At 45.1% G+C, this 19,022-nt stretch overlaps 1 protein-coding gene across 6 annotated transcripts in view; it reads left to right on the forward strand.

Moving 5' to 3' along the window:
- Positions 1–19,022, forward strand: part of ARSG (arylsulfatase G) — a gene marked incomplete at its 5' end in the record, with an annotated part of 82,554 nt that overhangs the window by 31,561 nt on the left and 31,971 nt on the right. For all 6 annotated transcript variants that reach the window (XR_014561347.1, XR_014561348.1, XM_083727601.1 and 3 more), the window contains one exon: positions 8,203–8,311. Coding sequence is in view for 4 of the 6 variants with exons in the window: in XM_083727601.1 (XP_083583727.1) it covers positions 8,203–8,311 (109 nt within the window). The remainder of the gene's footprint in view (positions 1–8,202; positions 8,312–19,022) is intronic.

Genomic DNA, 19,022 nt, shown 5'->3' on the forward strand with positions numbered 1-19,022 from the left:
GGTCAGCAAAGTTTTTCAGCCACGGGCCGGTCCCTCAAACCTTGTGGGGGGCTGGACTATATTTTGAAAAAAATAATAATGAATGAATTCCTATGCCCCACAAATAATCCAGAGATGCATTTTAAATAAAAGGACACATTCTCCTCATGTAAAAACACTCTGATTCCTGGACCATCCGCAGGCCGGATTTAGAAGGTGATTGGGCCAGATCTGGCCCCTGGGCCTTAGTTTGCCTACCCATGTCCTTGGCTCTAGGGTCACATAACTCCATACCCTCCAACATTTCCCCAATGAAAATAGAGATGTCCTAAGGAAAAGCGGGACATTGTGGGATCAAATCTGTAAATTCAGGACTGTCTCTGGAAAATAGGGACACTTGGAGGGTCTGCTGATGATGCACACCCAAAGCCAAACAAAACGAAGAGCTCCTCCACCCTAAACAACCAACTGGAACATCAGAAAGTGTCTTATACTTATGTGCGTGTTTTAGCTGTCTTGGACTTTCAGATTTGCTCATACAACATTGAACACAGTTTTTCAAGTGCTTGCCAGTGGATTCATAGAAGAGGAAATTTTCTTGTATTCTCACTGTCGCTGTGGTTACTGGGGATAGTTTCCACTTGAGAGGGAGTACTTGGACTCGATAATAATTTCAGTGTTCCCAGTTTTAACTTTGATGTACTAGCCAAAGTTCAAATTTTGATGGACAGTGCCCTCTTAGCGGGGATTATCTTAAAAATAGCACCACATGTTTACAGAGAGATAATACCCAAAGATGTTTATTATCAGTTTGTAATTCACTAGGAGAGATACTGACAGACTGTCTCTCATTCCCCGCAAAGCGCCGGAGTTGTGATCTGGATTATTTTGAAGTGGCCTGATTTTTCTCATGGGCTCAGAGTTTGTTAATGAATTGTGGAGCTTGGTTTCCCTCCTTCTTTCCTTACCCCTTTGATGCTGTGTAGTGAGCAGATATTGGGACCTCCTTGTTATATGTAAGAAACACTGATGAAAAGCGATCTCCTGCCATCATTTTGATTTCATCAGGAGAATAGGATCCACGTCTTGCTTTGCCCTGAAATGACAGCGATGCAGTGCCATGGCCTTTTCTGCCGGGGAGGAGATTTCAATGAGTCAGTGCTGAATGAGGCACATACAAGATACCTCTGTACTGTGTCACCCATATTGGAAACATCTGGGAATCAGTGTAGGCATCTTGTTCCTATTCTGGAAATTATGAGACCGGTTGGCAGAGGAGAGCACACACAAATTGGATTCCTACAAATTGGAATTCAGTGTCGTGCTGAGCAGATCACTCCGTCAGCATAAGCATTTCTGCTTGTCTACTGGAGTGATGGGATGCGGGTGACGCTGTGGGTTAAACCACAGAGCCTAGGGCTTGCCAATCAGAAAGTCGGCAGTTCGAATCCCCGCGACGGGGTGAGCTCCTGCCAACCTAGCAGTTCGAAAGCATGTCAAAGTGCAAGTAGATAAATAGGCACCTCTCCGGTGGAAAGGTAAACAGTAGACCGGGATTTTTACTGGGATCATTGCAACTGTGCTGTAAGCTCATCAAAAATGCCCCAAAACAAACTAGCAGCTGCAGTGCTGACCGAGTCCGAGTGGTGGAATTTATGCTCTCTGACAGAATACAGAGACTCCAAGGTGTTCACTTTGGCATAATTCTGCCTGTTAGTTCCATTTATCTGTATTTGGTTTCACTGAAACGTTAGTTTTTTTCTAAGAGGTGCCAAATTACCCAAGAGGCTCCCTTTGTTTTTCATGCCTTTGAAAACATCTCTCTCGTTGTAAAGATAACTCTGATCAGATCTGCATCTGTGTGTCTCTTTTGCATTGGTGGGATTATTTATGTTGAGGTAGGCAAGAGGCCGCACTGTGAAGTATTTGATTCCTGCTTCTAGTACTCTCTCTCTCTCTCTCTCTCTCTCTCTCTCTCTCTCTCTCTCTGTGTGTGTGTGTGTGTTTGTGTGTGTGTTTGTGTAAAGTCATATTTCCCCAGTTGCTCTTTGAGAGCAGAAGCAGCAGCTATTTCCACATATGTTTCCTGTCCGTTTCCAAATATAGAAAGGAATGGTCTGACATTTATAATAAAAAGCTGCCGCAGAACTTACAGTCCCAGGGCTTTGCTGTCTTCATTTAAAATCCCTTCCCCGCTTCTAAAACTTCCTCTCTGGCCATACGACTTAACTTCTCATTTATTTCTGGAAATTAGTTAACCAGTTCGCATCTCTAAGAGCCATATTTCAACCCAGCATCTCACTATATCACAAGGGTAAAGAACCTGTGGTCCTCTGCATGTTATTGGATCCCAGTTCCCATCAGCCCCACCCCATGCTGTACAGTGGCCAAGGAATGATGGGAGTTGTAGTCCGGCAACATTAATTATTCCTTGTTTACACAGTATAAAACAAATCACATCTTCAAATTAGGCATGTGCTGCCACAAGATGTGACGGCCAAGAGCTCAGAGGCCTTTGAAGTAGATTAAATTTACAGCGGATTATGCTTTTAATGGTTGTTAGTCATAATGGCTAGATGGAAGCTCCAGATTCAAAGGAAGCATACTACTGAAAGCCTGATGTTGGAAGTCTGGAACCAACAGCGAGATGTCTGTAGTCTTCCTGTCCTGCTTCCCAGAACCATGGGAAGGACTATAGCTGAGTGGTAGAACACTTGCTTGGCATGCTCAAGGTTCAATCCCTAACACCTCCAGGTAAAATTGGGAAAAGCTGAAATTCTGGAGAGTGGAGGAAAGGTGTTTTGGGCTGCAAATCCCATCAGCCCCAGCCAGTGTGGCAAATGGCCAGGGATGGTGGGAGTTATAATCACCTGCCTTTCCTTCGGAAGCAGAGGAGAAAATATCTGAGGACAGCCATGGTGATTAGCTAAGGGCGAAGATGGTCAGCTAGTACTCTGGTGCCGAAGTGGTGAACCAGCCACTTTGACTTGATCTTGGAAACAGATTGGGAGGCAGTGTTTTCAACACCAGCAGTATAAATATAATCCCAACGCCTGGTCTTCTGCACCTGTGTCACCACCTGTATTTTGAACTAACCACAGACTTCAAAGGAAGCAGCATGATCTGCGTGTGGCAGTGGTCTAATCTGAAGGCTACCAGAATATAAGAGACATAGCCAGGTGATCTCTATCCATAAGTGGCCACAGCAGGTGCACTAAGCTCTGCTCCAAACCACCAGGGCCCCTTCCCTAGCCTGTGAACCTCATTCTTCAGAAGTAGTGCAGCGCTGTTCGGAATGGGTTGAAAACCACCCCTCTAAAATGGCAAACTTGCCAACAGCAGGACTAAAGTCCCTAAAGTCCTCCAGAAAGCATCTCAATATGTTCCCTGGCAAAAAGTTATGCATGCAATAAATCAAGTGACATCCCATGCCCTGGTAATTTTCCATTTTGGGCCTTTCCAGGGGGTGTATTTGGGTTTGTCCATCCCCACCCCCTCTTCCTTACAAGGAAACATTCTGTTTTCTCTCCTCCGTCAGATTCCCCCCAGAAGCCTTGGCCTTTGTAATTTAATGCAACAGGATGCTTGCATAACATTTGATTATTGAAATAAATGCCACAGGCCTGTGTTATTTTGTGTGGATGGGCACTTCAGCACAGAGTTGGTCCAGAAAAAGCACCTTATTAGGGCCGGTGCGATTTGTATCCTTTGTGTTTACGGACACTGTGCTTTGGGGAAGAAGGGAGATGAATGAGCTTGTTCAACAAGCACTCATCATTTTTGATTTTGGAAGGGGCGGGGGAGGAAGTCACTTGAATTGAGTTTGTTTCATTTAGCCTATTTGCAAAGCAGAGCCTTTCCATTAAAAAAACAACAATTAGCCAATGCAGCTACAACAGAAAGCAGCAAACATCTCTTTTATCTTTCTTCAGCTTGAATGTGAGGAGTGTTCCCAGGGTTTTAGGCAGCCGTATCCAAACCTAGGCCGGTGTTGTAAACAAAAAATTGCCCTTTTCCCTTATGGGCTATCCAAGAGCCCATATAGAGTCCTTACATAGGTTCCCTATTGGTAGGAGAAAACAACAGAGGCCAACCAGAGAATATTGAGAAGCAAAGCAGCTAGTAAGCTTGATCTTTATTGATCTGTTGCAACAGGGTGCTCCCCTCACACACAGGAAAGGAGGAGGACCCCGAAAAATAGTGTGCAAGGCCTTATAAAGACTTTTGAAATTGCCACCCTGTAGATCAAGACCACCCCCAGAAACATCATACATACATCACAGAAGGGGTGTAACCTAAGACCACCCCTCATATACATCATACCTATATCACAGAAAAGGCGGTCTAAACAGAAATTTAAATGTTGTTTCTCTCTTGTCCTTGTTTATCTCCTGTCTGGCAGGTTACTTGATTCGATTGCCTGGGGAACTTGGCCATTCTTTTGTAGTGATAAATACTTAGTTCCTGGGCCATGTCACAGGCTCACACCCTATTCAAACACAGACATACCCTTAAGACAGGATTTGTGAAGGAAAAGACAATGGGGAGGTTTCCCACTTTGATCTTACAGAGAAAACATTTGCTCAGTTTAGGAATCAAAATGGTTCCAGGTCGGTCTTCCTGTGCTGATCTATGTATGTGTTTGGTTGGTACACTTATGAACATTACCATATATCTAAGGCCATAAAATTCCTATCATACGGGAAGGTGTAGTTTTCCAGCTTGTACATAGAGGCTGGGTGTTGCCAGTCTTTCCCAAATTTGAGTCTCCTGCTGTTTCTGGACTACAATTCCCATGATCCCTCACCACTGGTCCTGCTAGCCAGGGATGGTGGGAGTTGTAGTTCAACAACTGCTGGAGACCCAATCTTGGAAAACACTGTGTTTAGATGGTGGGGCCAGGGGAAAAATTGAGTTCAAAGTGCTCTAATCCTATTTGACCTACTCCCTCCCTTCCCCAGAGCTTATCAGTTTTGTGAGGTGGAGATCAGGGCCTCAACCATGATTGCATTTGGGGCAGCTCTACCTACTTCCACCATTCATTCCCACCCCCCATGTATTTTTTATTAACAATTTCTTCGTTTACAGAAGTATGGGCAATGTCTCTTTTTTCAAGTTGCATTTTCTACAGATCGGTTTCATTTGTTGAGACATTAGTGTTACATCAGAAAGAAAAGGGGGAAAGAGGTGGAGGGGGCCATGGTGAGTGGGCGTGGGGTCCGGTGGCAATGTTTCTATTTTACTTAATGTATGTGTGGGGTTTTGTGCCAGCGTTGCTTGTGCAGGTTTTCTTTACTATTCGCTTGTGTTCCTTTGGTGGTGAGCGAGATTGGGGTTGGCCTAGGGCAGGCCTCTTCAACCTCGGCCCTCCAGATGTTTTTGGCCTACAACTCCCGTGATCCCTAGCTAGCAGGACTAGTGGTCTCAAAAACATCTGGAGGGCCAAGGTTGAGGAAGCCTGGCCTAGGGTGTGGTTGTTTGTTTGGGGTTGGCTGTGGTGAACTTCGTTTTCATGTGTGAGTGGGGTGGGTGGGTGTTTTTTGAATCAGGTTAGCCATATTGATTCGTATGCTGTTGGTGGATACTTGTTATTGTCTTGTTGGGCTGTGTATGTGATAAAGGGGAGCCATAACGGGGTGGAGGCGTCATCTTGCATTTGTCCCCCTGTCAGTTTCAGTTTATTGGTTAGTTTTTCTAATATGACTGGTTCCCATACTATACTCCCACCATTCATGCATTGAGTGGCACATCTGTAGAGTGTGGAGCCTATCATGTGACAATCAGGGTTCCACATCGGAGTAAGGAGAGCCTTCATTGCTCAAGCAGCCTACATAACCCAAACAAAGTCAGAGGTCTGTGGTGCAGAAGCCGCAGTTAATTCAGAATGCTGCAGCACGATTGCTGACAGGAGTGAGTGATTGTCTGCATGTAATACCTCTGCTTCGAGAATGGCACCGGTTACCGCTTGTTACCAGGCCAAATTCAAGGTGTCACAGTTGGTACCTGAATCCCTTTTGTGCCCATTCCACTATTCTGATCTGCGGAACTGGCACCGTTACAGGGACCGTATAATTCCTCTTCCGCAATTAATCATCGTAATAAATTTAATTATACTCCACCCATCTGGCTGGGTTTCCCCATCCACTCTGGGCGGCTCCCAGCAGAATATTTAAAATACAGTAAAAGATCAAACATTGAAAACTTCCCTAAACAGGGCTGCTTTCAGATGTTGCTTACAATTTTAAGAAATCAGTCTTTTAGTATGGCAGCACCTGCCTGTTGACATGAGACAGACACCTTCCCTGTACTGTTTTCATGGCCTGCTTAGAACATTTTTGTGCAAATGTGTAGGGGCTAATGTGTCCTAAAATAATTGTTTTTCAATATTTAAAACTGTACAGGTAATTTTGAAACTTCTTGTAAACCGTTTCAGAGATTTTTGCTGCAGTCAAGCAACTTATATATTTTGTTAAATAAAAACAATTTGCCATCAGCAGCAGCAGCAGCAGCAGCAGCAGCAGCATGAGGAGGAGAGATCATTTTTAAACAAAGCAGCACGGTCTGACATGGTTATATAAATGTTTATGCAGTCTGGATGTAACAGCTCTACGTACCAAACATTTCCAAATCTTGTTGGGGAAACAAAGCACAGACAAGCCCATCTCTGTCTAGCCCCTGAGGACTAGATGTACAAGCAGAACTGAATCGGAATCAATTAAAGTGTTTCCTGTATGCCTCCTATCTGACTTAGGCAATGAGAAAAAATGTGGATGTTCCAGTGGTTGAAAACAGCTGTGCGACTTTTGAAACTATTTATAAGAAGTACAATGGAAGGCGAAGGTGTTCTTCCTAAATCTTGAAAGTGGAATAAAAAGTTTTTAAAGCGGGGCACCTGCTCTCATGAGTTCTTTTTGTTGTCAGCGGAGAACCTTTGCATCTCCTAGATCAGAGGTCAGCCTTTCCACCCACCTCTCTTCATCCTGACCCTTTGTCAGGTGCACTGTCTCTGAAACTATGTTTTCGCTGCTGCTGCTGCTGCTGCAAGTGTACGCATTAGAGGCCATAGCTCAGTGTTAGTGCATTTTCCTTGCATGCAGAAAGTCCCAGATGCAGCCCCCATCGTCTCCAAGTAGGACTGGGAGAAACTTCTCTCTGAAATCTTGGGGAAGCCACTGAAATGCCAAGGTGGACAATGCAAAACCAGATGAACTTTTGACTTGGTCTAAGGCAGCTTCCTGTGTTCCTTTGTGTTAAGGCAGAGCGGTCCAAGCCCACTCCCCGACAAGCCTGTCCTCGCTTCCTCCTCTCAGCCACAGCTGTCATTCCCTCCCTGCTCTGTCCCTCGTCCTGGCAGTGACTCCAGACTCCACAGCAGGATTTGCACTTCATTCCCTACCCCCATCTATCAGTCGTTCCTTGGTTTTTGAACAGCTTAGTTCTCAAACCTTTTGGTTCCTGAACGCCACAAACCCGGAAGTGAGTGTTCCAGTTTGCGAACTATTTCTGGAAGCCGAACATCCGACAGGGCTTCCACAGCTTCTGATTGACTGCAGGAGCTTCCAGCAGCCAATCAGAAGCTGCGCTTTGGGTTCTGAAAGTTTTAGAAGTCAGAATGGACTTCCGGAACAGATTCCGTTCGACTTCTAAGGTACAACTGTACTGGGCTTTTATGTAGATGATTTGACATCACACTTTTTGTCCATGCCAAGTCTTTGCCTTGTGCGCATTCACAGCTAGTCCTGAAGGAAGGTTAATGTGACTGCAAGACCATGATGACTTAACCCAAATTCGGCCAATCCAGCTGGGATGGAGCTCAAGCTTAGCATGCTATGTGCTGCACCAGTACTTTGTAAACATTTATAATCTTCAGGAGTGTCTCCCCCGTCCCCACCCTGTGCATGTTGCAAAAGCTAAAAATATCCCAGGTTCAACCTTGAATAGGCCTTGCATTCTGCTGTTGCCAGTGCTGAATAAACTGAAGCATTGCAGAGGAAGGAATTGATGAGATCATTAGGATTGCTGTATCATTTATGTTATGCACTGTTTTGGGCTAGCACAATTTCACATCCCCGTTATTGGATTGTTTGTCTCATTTTTTAAAAGGAGAGAACTTGTCCCCCTGTCTCTTAACTATTTAGCTTTTGTTTTGCAATCTTGGCTCTTTGGGAACTCTCCTGGCAGACAGGCCTCCGCAAATACATTTTCTCTGTTTAAATTTTGCAGGCGGGAGCTCAGCAAAGCAAACGACCTGGGAAGGGGGTCACCGGGTTCCCACGCTTGCCTACTGGGCAGGGAAGATCCCGGCAAATGCCACGAGTCCTGTAATGTTGAGGTAAGAGAACGTAACAGTGCCTGCTGTTCTTCTGGGATCATTTTCAAGATCCACCTGGAGAGGGGCGTTGATGGCCAAACCCAAAACTGGCACAGGCTTCATGTGGGGAACAGCTGAACTGCTCTGGCGTGAACCGGAACTGCTGAGAACATACATTCCTGGGAAGTGGAGGAACCTGCCGTTTCCAGAGGGATAAACAGAACAACGAAAATGGAGGTGTTGTCCTGAGTTAACTAGTAATAAACTCTGTTAAGCCCCCACAGATTTATGCAACCCTCTGCACTCTTTAGCTCCTTTCTCAGACCTGTGTGACCGTGTCAGCAAATAAGGATTAAGAAGAAGGCTTTTTGGGGCAGAGGGGACAAAAAAAAATTGTGGCTGTTCAGGGTGAAGGGGTTCAGAGGTGCTGGCCACTGAGTCAACAGCTGAGTTCTTCCAAGGGGGTTGTTTTCCTTCTGGAGAATGCTGGGTTTGAAAGTGCCCAAAAGTTAACTTTTGAGATGTTTACTCGGATAAAGATTTCAAAATCCCTGTCTCATGAGAACGGGAGTAAAAATTATTCCCCACTAATAACCTTACGTAACTTCACTTCCTTCTGACCTCATTGCTTCCAACTCTCTAGTACTTCATGCTTCTGATCAACTTGACTGGTTCCTGAAAGCTTGTGCCATAATAAATGTGTTTGTCCCTAAGGCAGCCTTTCTCAAACTTGGGTCCTCAGATGCTACTGAACTACAACTCCTATCATCCTTGTCCACTGGCCATGCTGGCTAGGAATGATGGGAATTGTAGTCCAACAACATCTAGGGACTCAAGGCAGAGAACGGCTGCTGTAAAGTGATGCAATGCTTTTTGTTGTGATTGGTAACTGCATTGGTATCATGAATCAAAAACTGCTTACCGCACACAGACAAAAACCTATAGAGAGCGCCCACATTAATCCAGATGGCCTGCTGGGGACACTGCTTTTAAGCAGTCAAGGATACTTGCTTCTGTATTGTTACTCTGCATGGTATTTCGTGGATGAGCTTTTTGTTGTCTTGGCCAAAATGTGTTAATAAGTGGGAAGCTGACCGTTCAGATCTCACCTCTGTCATTAACTTTGCTTTTGGCAAACTGCTGCCTCTCATCCTCAGCTTCCCCCATACATAAGATAGGATTCTTAATGTGGGGTCTGTCTTACAGTACTGTTGTCAGGACTGCTGAGATGGTCCTGGAAGATAGTACCCGCACCCTGAGATCATCTCTTCTGAGGCCCTTCTTCGTGTGCCCCACTCCCTCTACGAGAGGTGCGGAGGGTGGCAACACGAGAAAGGGCCTTCTCTGCAGTGGCTCCCCTTCTGTGGAATGCTCTCCTCAAGGAATTTTGCCTGGCGCCTTCATTATACATCTTTAGGCGCCAGGCAAAAACGTTCCTCTTTATCCAGGCCTTTGACTGATTAACATCTAACAACAACAACAACACTTTATTATTTATACCCTGCCCATCTGTCTGGGTTTCCCCAGCCACTCTGGGCAGCTTCCAACAAAAAATTAAAAATACATGAAATAATCCAATGTCTTTAAAATGTGTTGGGAGGGGGTGATTGGGTTGCTTTTGCTTTTGTTTTTATTTTGTATTTTGTGTTTTTATATTGTGATTTTGTCTGGAGACCTGCGGGTATAGGGTTGTATATAAATTTCAACAACAACATTATTATTGTTGCTATTGTTATTGTTGTTGTTGTTATTAATTAATATTGTTGTTGTTGTTAAAATTTATATACCACCCTATACTCGCAGGTCTCACAAGATAAAATAACAATATAAAAACACAAAATACATTATTATTATTATTATCATCATCATCATCATCATCATCATCATCATCATCACTGATGTTGTTGTTGCTGTTGTTGAGTGTAACACCAGCAGGCTGTGTGTGAGTGTAAAACTATCTCACTGTACAGAGGTAGAAATGCAATCTATTGCTCCTCCTCCTTTTGCCTCCAACCCACAGCCTGGCATGTGGTCCTCAGCACTGAAAACTGTGGTTACTGGGTCTTAAGTGTAGATGTGGAGAGTGCAGGCCTGCCCTCTTGTTTTCCTAAAGTGGTACCGAGCTTTGCTTTCATAGGCAAACAGCTAAGCAGTCACAAATGGCGACAGGAACTGTGGGATCTATTTTGCTTCCTGCTGTTGGCGGCGACGCTTTGCAAAGTGCCTTCAAGAGAGAGGAATAGGAGATGGGGCAAAGGGGGCATTGCGCTTGGCAGCAAAGGAGGGGAGGGTACAGGTTCGGGTTGCCACTTTTGTTTGGGCAAAATACGGGACAGGTCAGGCAAAAAAGAGGGGAATTTGTGGGTGTAAAATTTACTTTTACCTGGTGCAGAAATGAGTTCAAAGCAATCCACTGCAATGACCAAATGAATCTGCCAGTCACTGCAAGCCATCCAAGAACAATATGGAAAGGAAATCTTTCCCACCTGCTGGATTTCTGCCTGCCAGAAAGATGAGAAATGTAGAAACCCAGCCAAAAGAGGAACGAGGGGGAGAGATAACGACAAATTCTTAGCTTTGAAGGGGCTGAGGCTGCTGCTCCGGGGAACGTTTTGCTCTTCCCTCTTAGAGCCATCGGCAAGAGCTCGGCCCATTCCAGAAGAGCCTGCTGCAGGCTGCTGAGCTCTATTGGCTAACCTGGAGCATCAATCATCTGGCTTAACTTCTGAGGTGCCTAGCAAGCTAGGCTGCACAAGACAAGCATGTTGGGGTGAGTGCACAAAGGAGGAAACTTTTAATGCCCATTTTATATTTTCCATGACTGAAAATGGGGCAAAAGGCATCCCAAACAGCACAGGGGACGCTGCTGTTCAAAACGGGGCGACCCTGTTTTTCTAAGGAACGGGGGCAACCCTAGCGCAGGTGCATCTTGTGAGGTGTTTGAAAGGGATCGTGGCCACTATCCCTTCCCCTAAACAGCCCCTGGTGGTTGCTCTCCTCCAAGTCACCAGTAGCCAGGAGCACATAGTTCTGCATCTCCCATGAGGAGGGGAAAGCAACCCAGGGAGCAGTCAAGGCTGTCACTGTCTATGCGTGGGAATCAGGTGTTTCCAAGGCCAGATTGCAACAGTGTAAGATGCTCCCTGGGGTGTCATCTCCTTGGCATCACTCCTGGGAGACAAGATCTCAGGAAGCTACGGCACAGCTAACACTTGCTTGAGAACCAAAAGATAAAGCACAGCCTGAAGTAGGTGTGAGTGTTTAAAAACCGTTCTGCTTGTATCACAGGTTCCAGCAGGTGACAGTCAGGGGTTGCCTTGCCCCAACGTTGCCTTCTCCGACAGCACCAGTGATTTCTTTTGAAAAAAATCAGGCATGCAAGGGCAAAAAGAGGTGTATTGTGTCAGGGCCTTTTCAACACTGGCTCCGGCCTGGTGGAACGCTCTGTCTCAGGAGACCAGGGCCCTGCAAGATCTGATTTCTTGCCGCAGGGCCTGTAAGACAGAGTTGTTCTGCCTGGCCTTTGGCTTGGAATCAACTTGATCCCCTTCCTTCTTTCCTTTTTCCTTTCTCCTCCTGTGATGGAACTCTTATTTGGGGACTTCCTTGGCTTTTTTTCTGGCCCACGTAGGACCAGTCTGGATAGTTGGCCTTGGTGAAGATTTGACGTTTTCATCCCCAAAAAGTTTTTGATTTGAGTTTCTACTGAAATGAGACTACATTTTAATCTTGTTTTTAAGCTGTATTTTAATCAATTGTTTTATACCTGGTGTTAGCTGCCCTGAGCCCTGTCTTGGCTGGGGTGGGTGGGGTATAAATAAATTTTATTATTATTATTATTATATAACCCCAGGATCTTTGCTTTGGAATTGTAATCTGGCCTTGACCTGCTGGTAGAAACATGCTCACATCAATTCTTGTTATTTATGCTCTTTCCCTGGCTTATCTCAGGGACAGGCAGGCTCAGGACAGAATCCTCAAAACAACTCTGTGAACTGAGACCATTATTTGCCCAAGGCCAACTGGTGTGTATTTCCTGGCTGTGTAGGGATTTGAACCCAGGAGCCTAGGGAACCAATACGATTTCACCACCTTCTGCTCTGGATATTAAGTCATCCGGGCAGGAGCAAGCTGCTGCTGACCTCTTTATGTTGCATACATCTTATCTACTTCCCTGCTCTCAGCTCCTGTCTGCACATCACCTTTGATTACCATCCACTGTGTACCTGGCTTAGATGATGCTCTTGATGCTCTTGACGGTGCCTCTGGCTATTACCATTGGGAGTGGGCTTTTCCGATTTTAGGGCCTTCTATCTCTGATCCCTGCTGACAAAGGTCCGTATAGTTAAAACTATGGTTTCCCCAGTAGTGATGTATGGAAGTGAGAGCTGGACCAGAAAGAAGGCTGATTGCCAAAGAATTGATGCCTTTGAATTATGATGCTGGAGAAGACTCTTGAGAAGTCCCATGGACTGCAAGAAGATCAAACCTATCCATTCTGAAGGAAATCAGCCTTGAGTTCTCACTGGAAGGACAGATCCTGAAGCTGAGGCTCCAATACTTGGCCACCTCATGAGAAGAGAAGACTCCCTGGGAAAGACCCTGATGTTGGGAAGGATGGAGGGTACAAGGAGAAGGGGACGACAGAGGATAAAATGGTTGGACAGTGTTCTCGAAGCTATTAACATGAGTTTGACCAAACTGCGGGAGGCAGTGGAAGATAGGAGTGCCTGGTGTGCTCTGGTCCATGAGGTCTCGAAGAGTCAGACACGACTAAACGACAACATCCCTGATCCCAGCTTTTTGGACCCCAAGTCCCCTTGTTGTTGCTTTCAACAGTGGACATAAATCTCTTTGGGATTGCAAGGGTAAAACCACTGGAATAATAGCAGTGATAATTGGGCTTTTATAAGTAGTTGTAAATGAGTTCCTTGGGTGTGATTTCCTTATTAATTGGCATTATGTAAGCCCCTTTGGCCACGGAAATGTCTTTCCGTGCACCACAAAAGTTATTACTAATGCCATTAATTGCTGTGACATTTCAGTCTTCTGCAGGCTGTTTCTAAGGAGTTAGCCCAGAACGCTGTCACAATCTGACTACTTATGCGAAGCCTTGAGGCTAAACGCTTTCATTCTCCACTGCCTCCTTATGCTGAAGTTTAGAAAAGGTGCATCAGTGCTGGTGTGTCACGGATACTGTATGGTGTTTGTAAGCTATATATTTTGGAGTTATTATTCAACGGAAAGATTGGCAGTTGTTGTTGCTTACTTAGCAGTAGTCGTACATCTATTACAATCAGCCAGCCATAATTACAGAATCCGAGCCTCAATAAAAAAGATGATAATGAGTGACATGTTATGATCTAGTGATCGTAACAGGTCTTTGATAGCTGGGAAGATAGCTATTGAGAGATAGAGCAAAAATGTAAAATGGCAACCAAAGTATTTGTGTGTCAAAAGCTCATGCCTAGTGTTTCACTGAAACAAAACATTCTTGAGTATTTTTTGCATCAACAAGTATGCAGACAAGAGCATGGTGCTCTGAGAATGGATTGTTCCGGTGAACTATCTAGTGGAATTGGGTGCCTTTCCCCAGAAATGAAATGCCTTCCTCTCTAAGCGTTTGGTGCAATTCTAGGATGCGTTTTAAGTCTTACTGTGAAACTCGGGAGATTGTCTGTGTTGAATTGGGGTTGCTGAAATCCTAGTACATACAGTGTGTTAGAAACTTGGGGCCAAGTTACATGTGACGTTTGCATCTAATGTGGGGGCAAGTCCTGTGGTATTTTCTTTCTGCTCAGAAATGTTTATTTATATCTACTTTGTTTCTGAGAAATACTTGTTATTTGTGGATTTTGGAGCACTCCTGTAGTTTGAGGGACTAATGGATGGACAACAAAAGTACGTTTTCTGTGATTGTTTACGGTGGCTAAGAGTCTAAAAAAAAGTGGCACAGTAATAAAACTGCTAGCACATTTGCAGAGCTAAGCAGGGTCCGGAATGGTTTCAAACGTGTTGAGATTCCTGCATTACAGAGGGTTGTACAAGGTTGTACAATTTTGCTTTATTGCTATTTTTATTAATTTTTATTAATTTATCTCCCCCTTTTTCCTGTTATGTTTATTAATTAAAACTTAAACAAACAGGCAGAGACTCACCTCCAAGTCCTCTGTTGTGAGCCACCCAGAGTGGTTGGGGAAACCCAGCCAGATGGACAGGATATTATATTATTATTATTATTATTATTATTATTATTATTATTATTATTATTAGATACATTAAACTTAGGTTAGCAGCAACTGCCTCCCTCCCACTAAACCCAATGGCTTTCCTGATCCATATTCCATGCAAGATGAATATTTCTTCACTGCACTGCGGTGATGCTAAATTTCAGTACTGTGTGTAGCAGCTCTTGGTTACATATATGATTATCCCAGTGCGAAGATATAGGAGGATTTATGGGGGTGGTGGGTGGGAGAGATTCTTTCTATCTTTTGCTCCCATCATCTCGGCTGACAGCATGTACCTCCCACATGAAGCTAGTTGCCCTGGGAAAAGGAGGAGAACCCAGCTGGCTGTATTGTGAAAAGGGTGGCATTGCTGGCTGGGCTCCAGCATTTTCATGGAACAGTCGCTAAGCATCTGTTGGGAAAGACTTTATCTCAACTGTGCATATTTAACACTACAAGACCAATAATTTCTTTGGAATCGTGGGCAATTGGTGCTTTTAAAGACCAGCAACAACTGCAGGGTTGGGTAGGATGGACAGGAAGGAGAGGTGAATCCTTTGGCTCCCCAGCGGCTAGCAAAATCATTGTGGCACGAATGCTTGTGGGCGGGAGCCTCCTTCAGTGCACCTGGATGTCTGAGAAAGGAATCATCGAATCATAGAGTTGGAAGAGACCACAAGGGCCATCGAGTCCAACCCCCTGCCAAGCAGGAAACACCATCAGAGCACTCCTGACATATGGTTGTCAAGCCTCTGCTTAAAGACCTCCAAAGGAGACTCCACCACACTCCTTGGCAGCAAATTCCACTGTCGAACAGGTCTTACTGTCAGGAAGTTCTTCCTAATGTTTAGGAAGGAAGGAAGCATATTGATAAATGATGAACTGCCGTGCGTGAATAGTTGACGTCAGAGGTTTTGCATGCACGGCCTTTGAGAATATGGGACCCACTAGAAGTGGTGAGTAATGAACAGGCGGAAATCAGGATATATGGAGTTAGCTGAGAAGCTGCTCTGTGAACAAAGGTTGCCCCCACAACTGAGGGTTCAAAGCCGCTTTCAGGATCACGCATTGAGGGTTATGTTGCAGAGGACTGTTCCTTTGGAATCCCTTCCCTACCCAAGGAGGCTTACCTGGTGCTCTTAGCTGTCCATTTGTTGCCTCTTGTATTTTCTAAGGCACTTTCGATTTCCTAACTGGTGTTTTCTTTCTGTTTGTCTCTACAAGTGCAGAGTCATAGAGAAAGCAGCTGATGTTCCCAGCATTCGCTGCTATGCTTTTCCTTCTCTGTGTCACTGCAAATCTTAAAACTTGTCCTTTTTCTGTCTGTGGTTCCTCTGCATTTACACACCTGGGTTCTCAACCTGTGCAGAGCCAACTCTTTTTCCTAGACCTCTAGCTAGGGAGCAGGCGCTCATTTTCTCTTCCATTGAGTGGAAAATGCTTATCAGTTTCCCATGCCTCATGGCGTGGAGCTGGTGCCTTTCCACCAAAATCTGTCGTGCCAAACTGCTTCGCTTAACGGCATTTGATGACGAGTGCCCGCAATGACTTTGATTTTCCTGCTCATTAAAAAGTAGGTCAGTAAAGTAGGTCGCCCAAATGAATAAGGAAGAAATTGTGCCATCGTTTTGCAGCAAAGTGCTTTGGCAGAGCTCTATAGATTGAGCGGTGGCTGTTTGTTGTGTGCGTAGGTGCCGTTACCTAAGAGTTCAGGTTCGCGGCATGTGACTTTTTGGGAAGGTGCATCATCAGGTTATGTAGCTAGAAGGGAAACAGAAAGCAGGCTTTAACTATCATGGCATCATCAAAGTTACCTGCTTTCACTTGTCCTTTCACTTGGTTGATTGTGCAAAAAATGCATTAATTTAACTAAGGTAAGGTGTCACCTTGTGGGACGCGGGTGGCGCTGTGGGTAAAAGCCTCAGCGCCTAGGGCTTGCCGATCGAAAGGTCGGTGGTTCGAATCCCCGCGGTGGGGTGCGCTCCCATTGCTCGGTCCCAGCGCCTGCCAACCTAGCAGTTCGAAAGCACCCCCGGGTGCAAGTAGATAAATAGGGACCGCTTACTGGTGGGAAGGTAAACAGCGTTTCCGTGTGCTGCGCTGGCTCGCCAGATGCAGCTTTGTCACGCTGGCCACGTGACCCGGAAGTGTCTCTGGACAGCGCTGGCCCCTGGCCTCTCAAGTGAGATGGGTGCACAACCCCAGAGTCTGTCAAGACTGGCCCGTACGGGCAGGGGTACCTTTACCTTTACCTTTAAGGTGTCACCGATGCATAGCTGTCAACTTACAGATTTGAAAATAAGGGACCAGCAGCCTCGAAAATAAGGGATCAGCAGCCAAAATAAGGGATTTTGCGAGCACAGGTATGTTCAACTTCTGAGCCCCTCCGAGCCAAAGGCAGAAAGCCCAACCAGCAGCCAAACAAAGCCTCAAGCTTTGGTTCCCACAGTGCAGCAACCCAGCAAAGCAGATGCAGCAAGGAAAACACCGTCACCTCTCCGCTGGGAAGCACTGAGCAAAGGCGAGTCCCCAGGCAACGCGGCCGATTTGATCGGCACAAGGCATGCAAGCTCCACCCCCCGCAGTTGTTCTTAGACTCCTTTTTGGGTGAGTAACACAGTTGGAGCCTCCCTCCTCCCTGGCCCGCAGGGAGGGAGGGAGAGGAGCTGCTTCCTTTGAAACCCGGGAAATTTAAGGGACATCATCAATAAGGGACAACAGCGGGACACGGCGCTAGGATAAGGGACTTTCCCGCCAAATAAGGGACGGTTGACAGCTATGCACCGATGCATCAGTTTAATTAAGAACTTCATTGCTAACGTTGAAGCTGTTTTGAAGGGTGCTGTTCCTCTCTATACAACCTCCCAAGCTGAATCTCAAATAACAGACCCTGGTCTGTCTCCCACACCATTTCTAATCCCATAGTTTGAAAAAAACTAAAACAAACAAAAACCCCTCAACAAATAGGTTATTAATTAGTGAAACTGTTCTCTTTTTTCCTGGTAAGCTTGCTGGAGGCACATACTTACAAACATTTTAAACTTTTGTGAATTCATGGCATTTTCTCCAGTGTGCTAGAAAAGCTTTGTATTTGGACGCCATGCAACCAATTTTTTCTGTACCTCTGCATCATTGCGACAATGTTTTCTCTGCTAATTGGCTTGACATTCTCAAAAAGGCCTCTTATAACCTGCACATTCATGCTTCCCACTGCAAAATCTGGGTGTTCCAGGAAGGGAATGGAGTGGCAATATCCAAGAAGTTAGGTGTGTTGTGCCAAGTTTTCCAAGCCTGAAAATTGCTTTTGAAAATGGGTCTGCTAGTTTGCGCAGCACAGGCAGCAAAGCGGAAGTGCCTGGAACCTCAAGATTCCATATTCACTCTGCAAATTAGACTATGACTCCTAATAATGGACATTAGCTGCCTTTTAGAGGAACTCTCCCAAATTGTGTTCCGTCAAAACAATGTTAACTAACATTCAGAGATTTTAAAAATGCATTACATTGCAGCACAAGAACACAAACTGCTCTGAAGATTTTATTTATTTATTTGCTCCGAAGGTTTTATTTATGATCTAAACATTAATCCTGTCCCTTTTTATTAAAATGGTCAAAGAATGAATTCCTCGAGCATCCCTAATACTGCCTGGCTTATTTAAAAAGACAACAATAAGAAAATAAAATATTAATAAAACCATGACTGATGTGGAAGATGTGAGGTGTGTTAGCTCTTCCTCTCCCAGGAATCCAGGGGAAGACATCCCTTGAAGACATCCCTTGTGTCTGTGATATACAAGAAGCATCAGGTGTTTAGCCTACTTGCATACTAATTTGAAGAAACCAGCTGAATTGGTTCAATCTCCAGGTGATTAGGATCAATTACAAGCTTGACCATCTTCTGTTGAGCTGCTTCAGTGATCCATTTCCCATATTGTGCTGGTTGCTGGATGTCAGATTACCCAGCTGTGTGTGTGTATTATTACAGTACCACACTCCATGTGCTGTGTTATCAAGTATATGATTATGGAATCATGTGCTTTGTGGCTCAGGTTTAAGTCCCTGAAATAAGAAGACTGCAGTGGAAATGTTGATAGAGTTGATGGTGGCAACTGCAGAACCCAATGCCACTCTCATTTTCCATCCTGGCTTCGTATGGAAGCTGCTGTGCTGTACATAAGTGAAACCATACTTTCCTAGAAAGTGAATTGATGTGCTCAGCATGGCATAATTCTGATGTATTTACCTTACTTATTTAATCCTGCCACTGTGGTTTTATCGCCAAGGACTGCATCATTGTAGTGTTTCTGTGCAGCTGGACCCGGCAGCGCACAATAGAAGTTTATATTGACCCACCCTGGCTCCCCACCAGTATGCAAGTCTTGACAGGAAGCTATGTGGCCTTGAGGTTTGATGGAACTTGGAGCTCAAATCTTGGTATTTCTGTGGGTCCTTTGTATGGTTCCATACACGTCTGGGTTGTTGCTTGGGTCTCTTCTGGAACTC

This window comes from Podarcis gaigeae (genome assembly GCF_964106915.1).
Source record: "Podarcis gaigeae genome assembly, chromosome: 2".
In the NCBI taxonomy this organism is placed as follows: Eukaryota; Metazoa; Chordata; class Lepidosauria; order Squamata; family Lacertidae; genus Podarcis; species Podarcis gaigeae.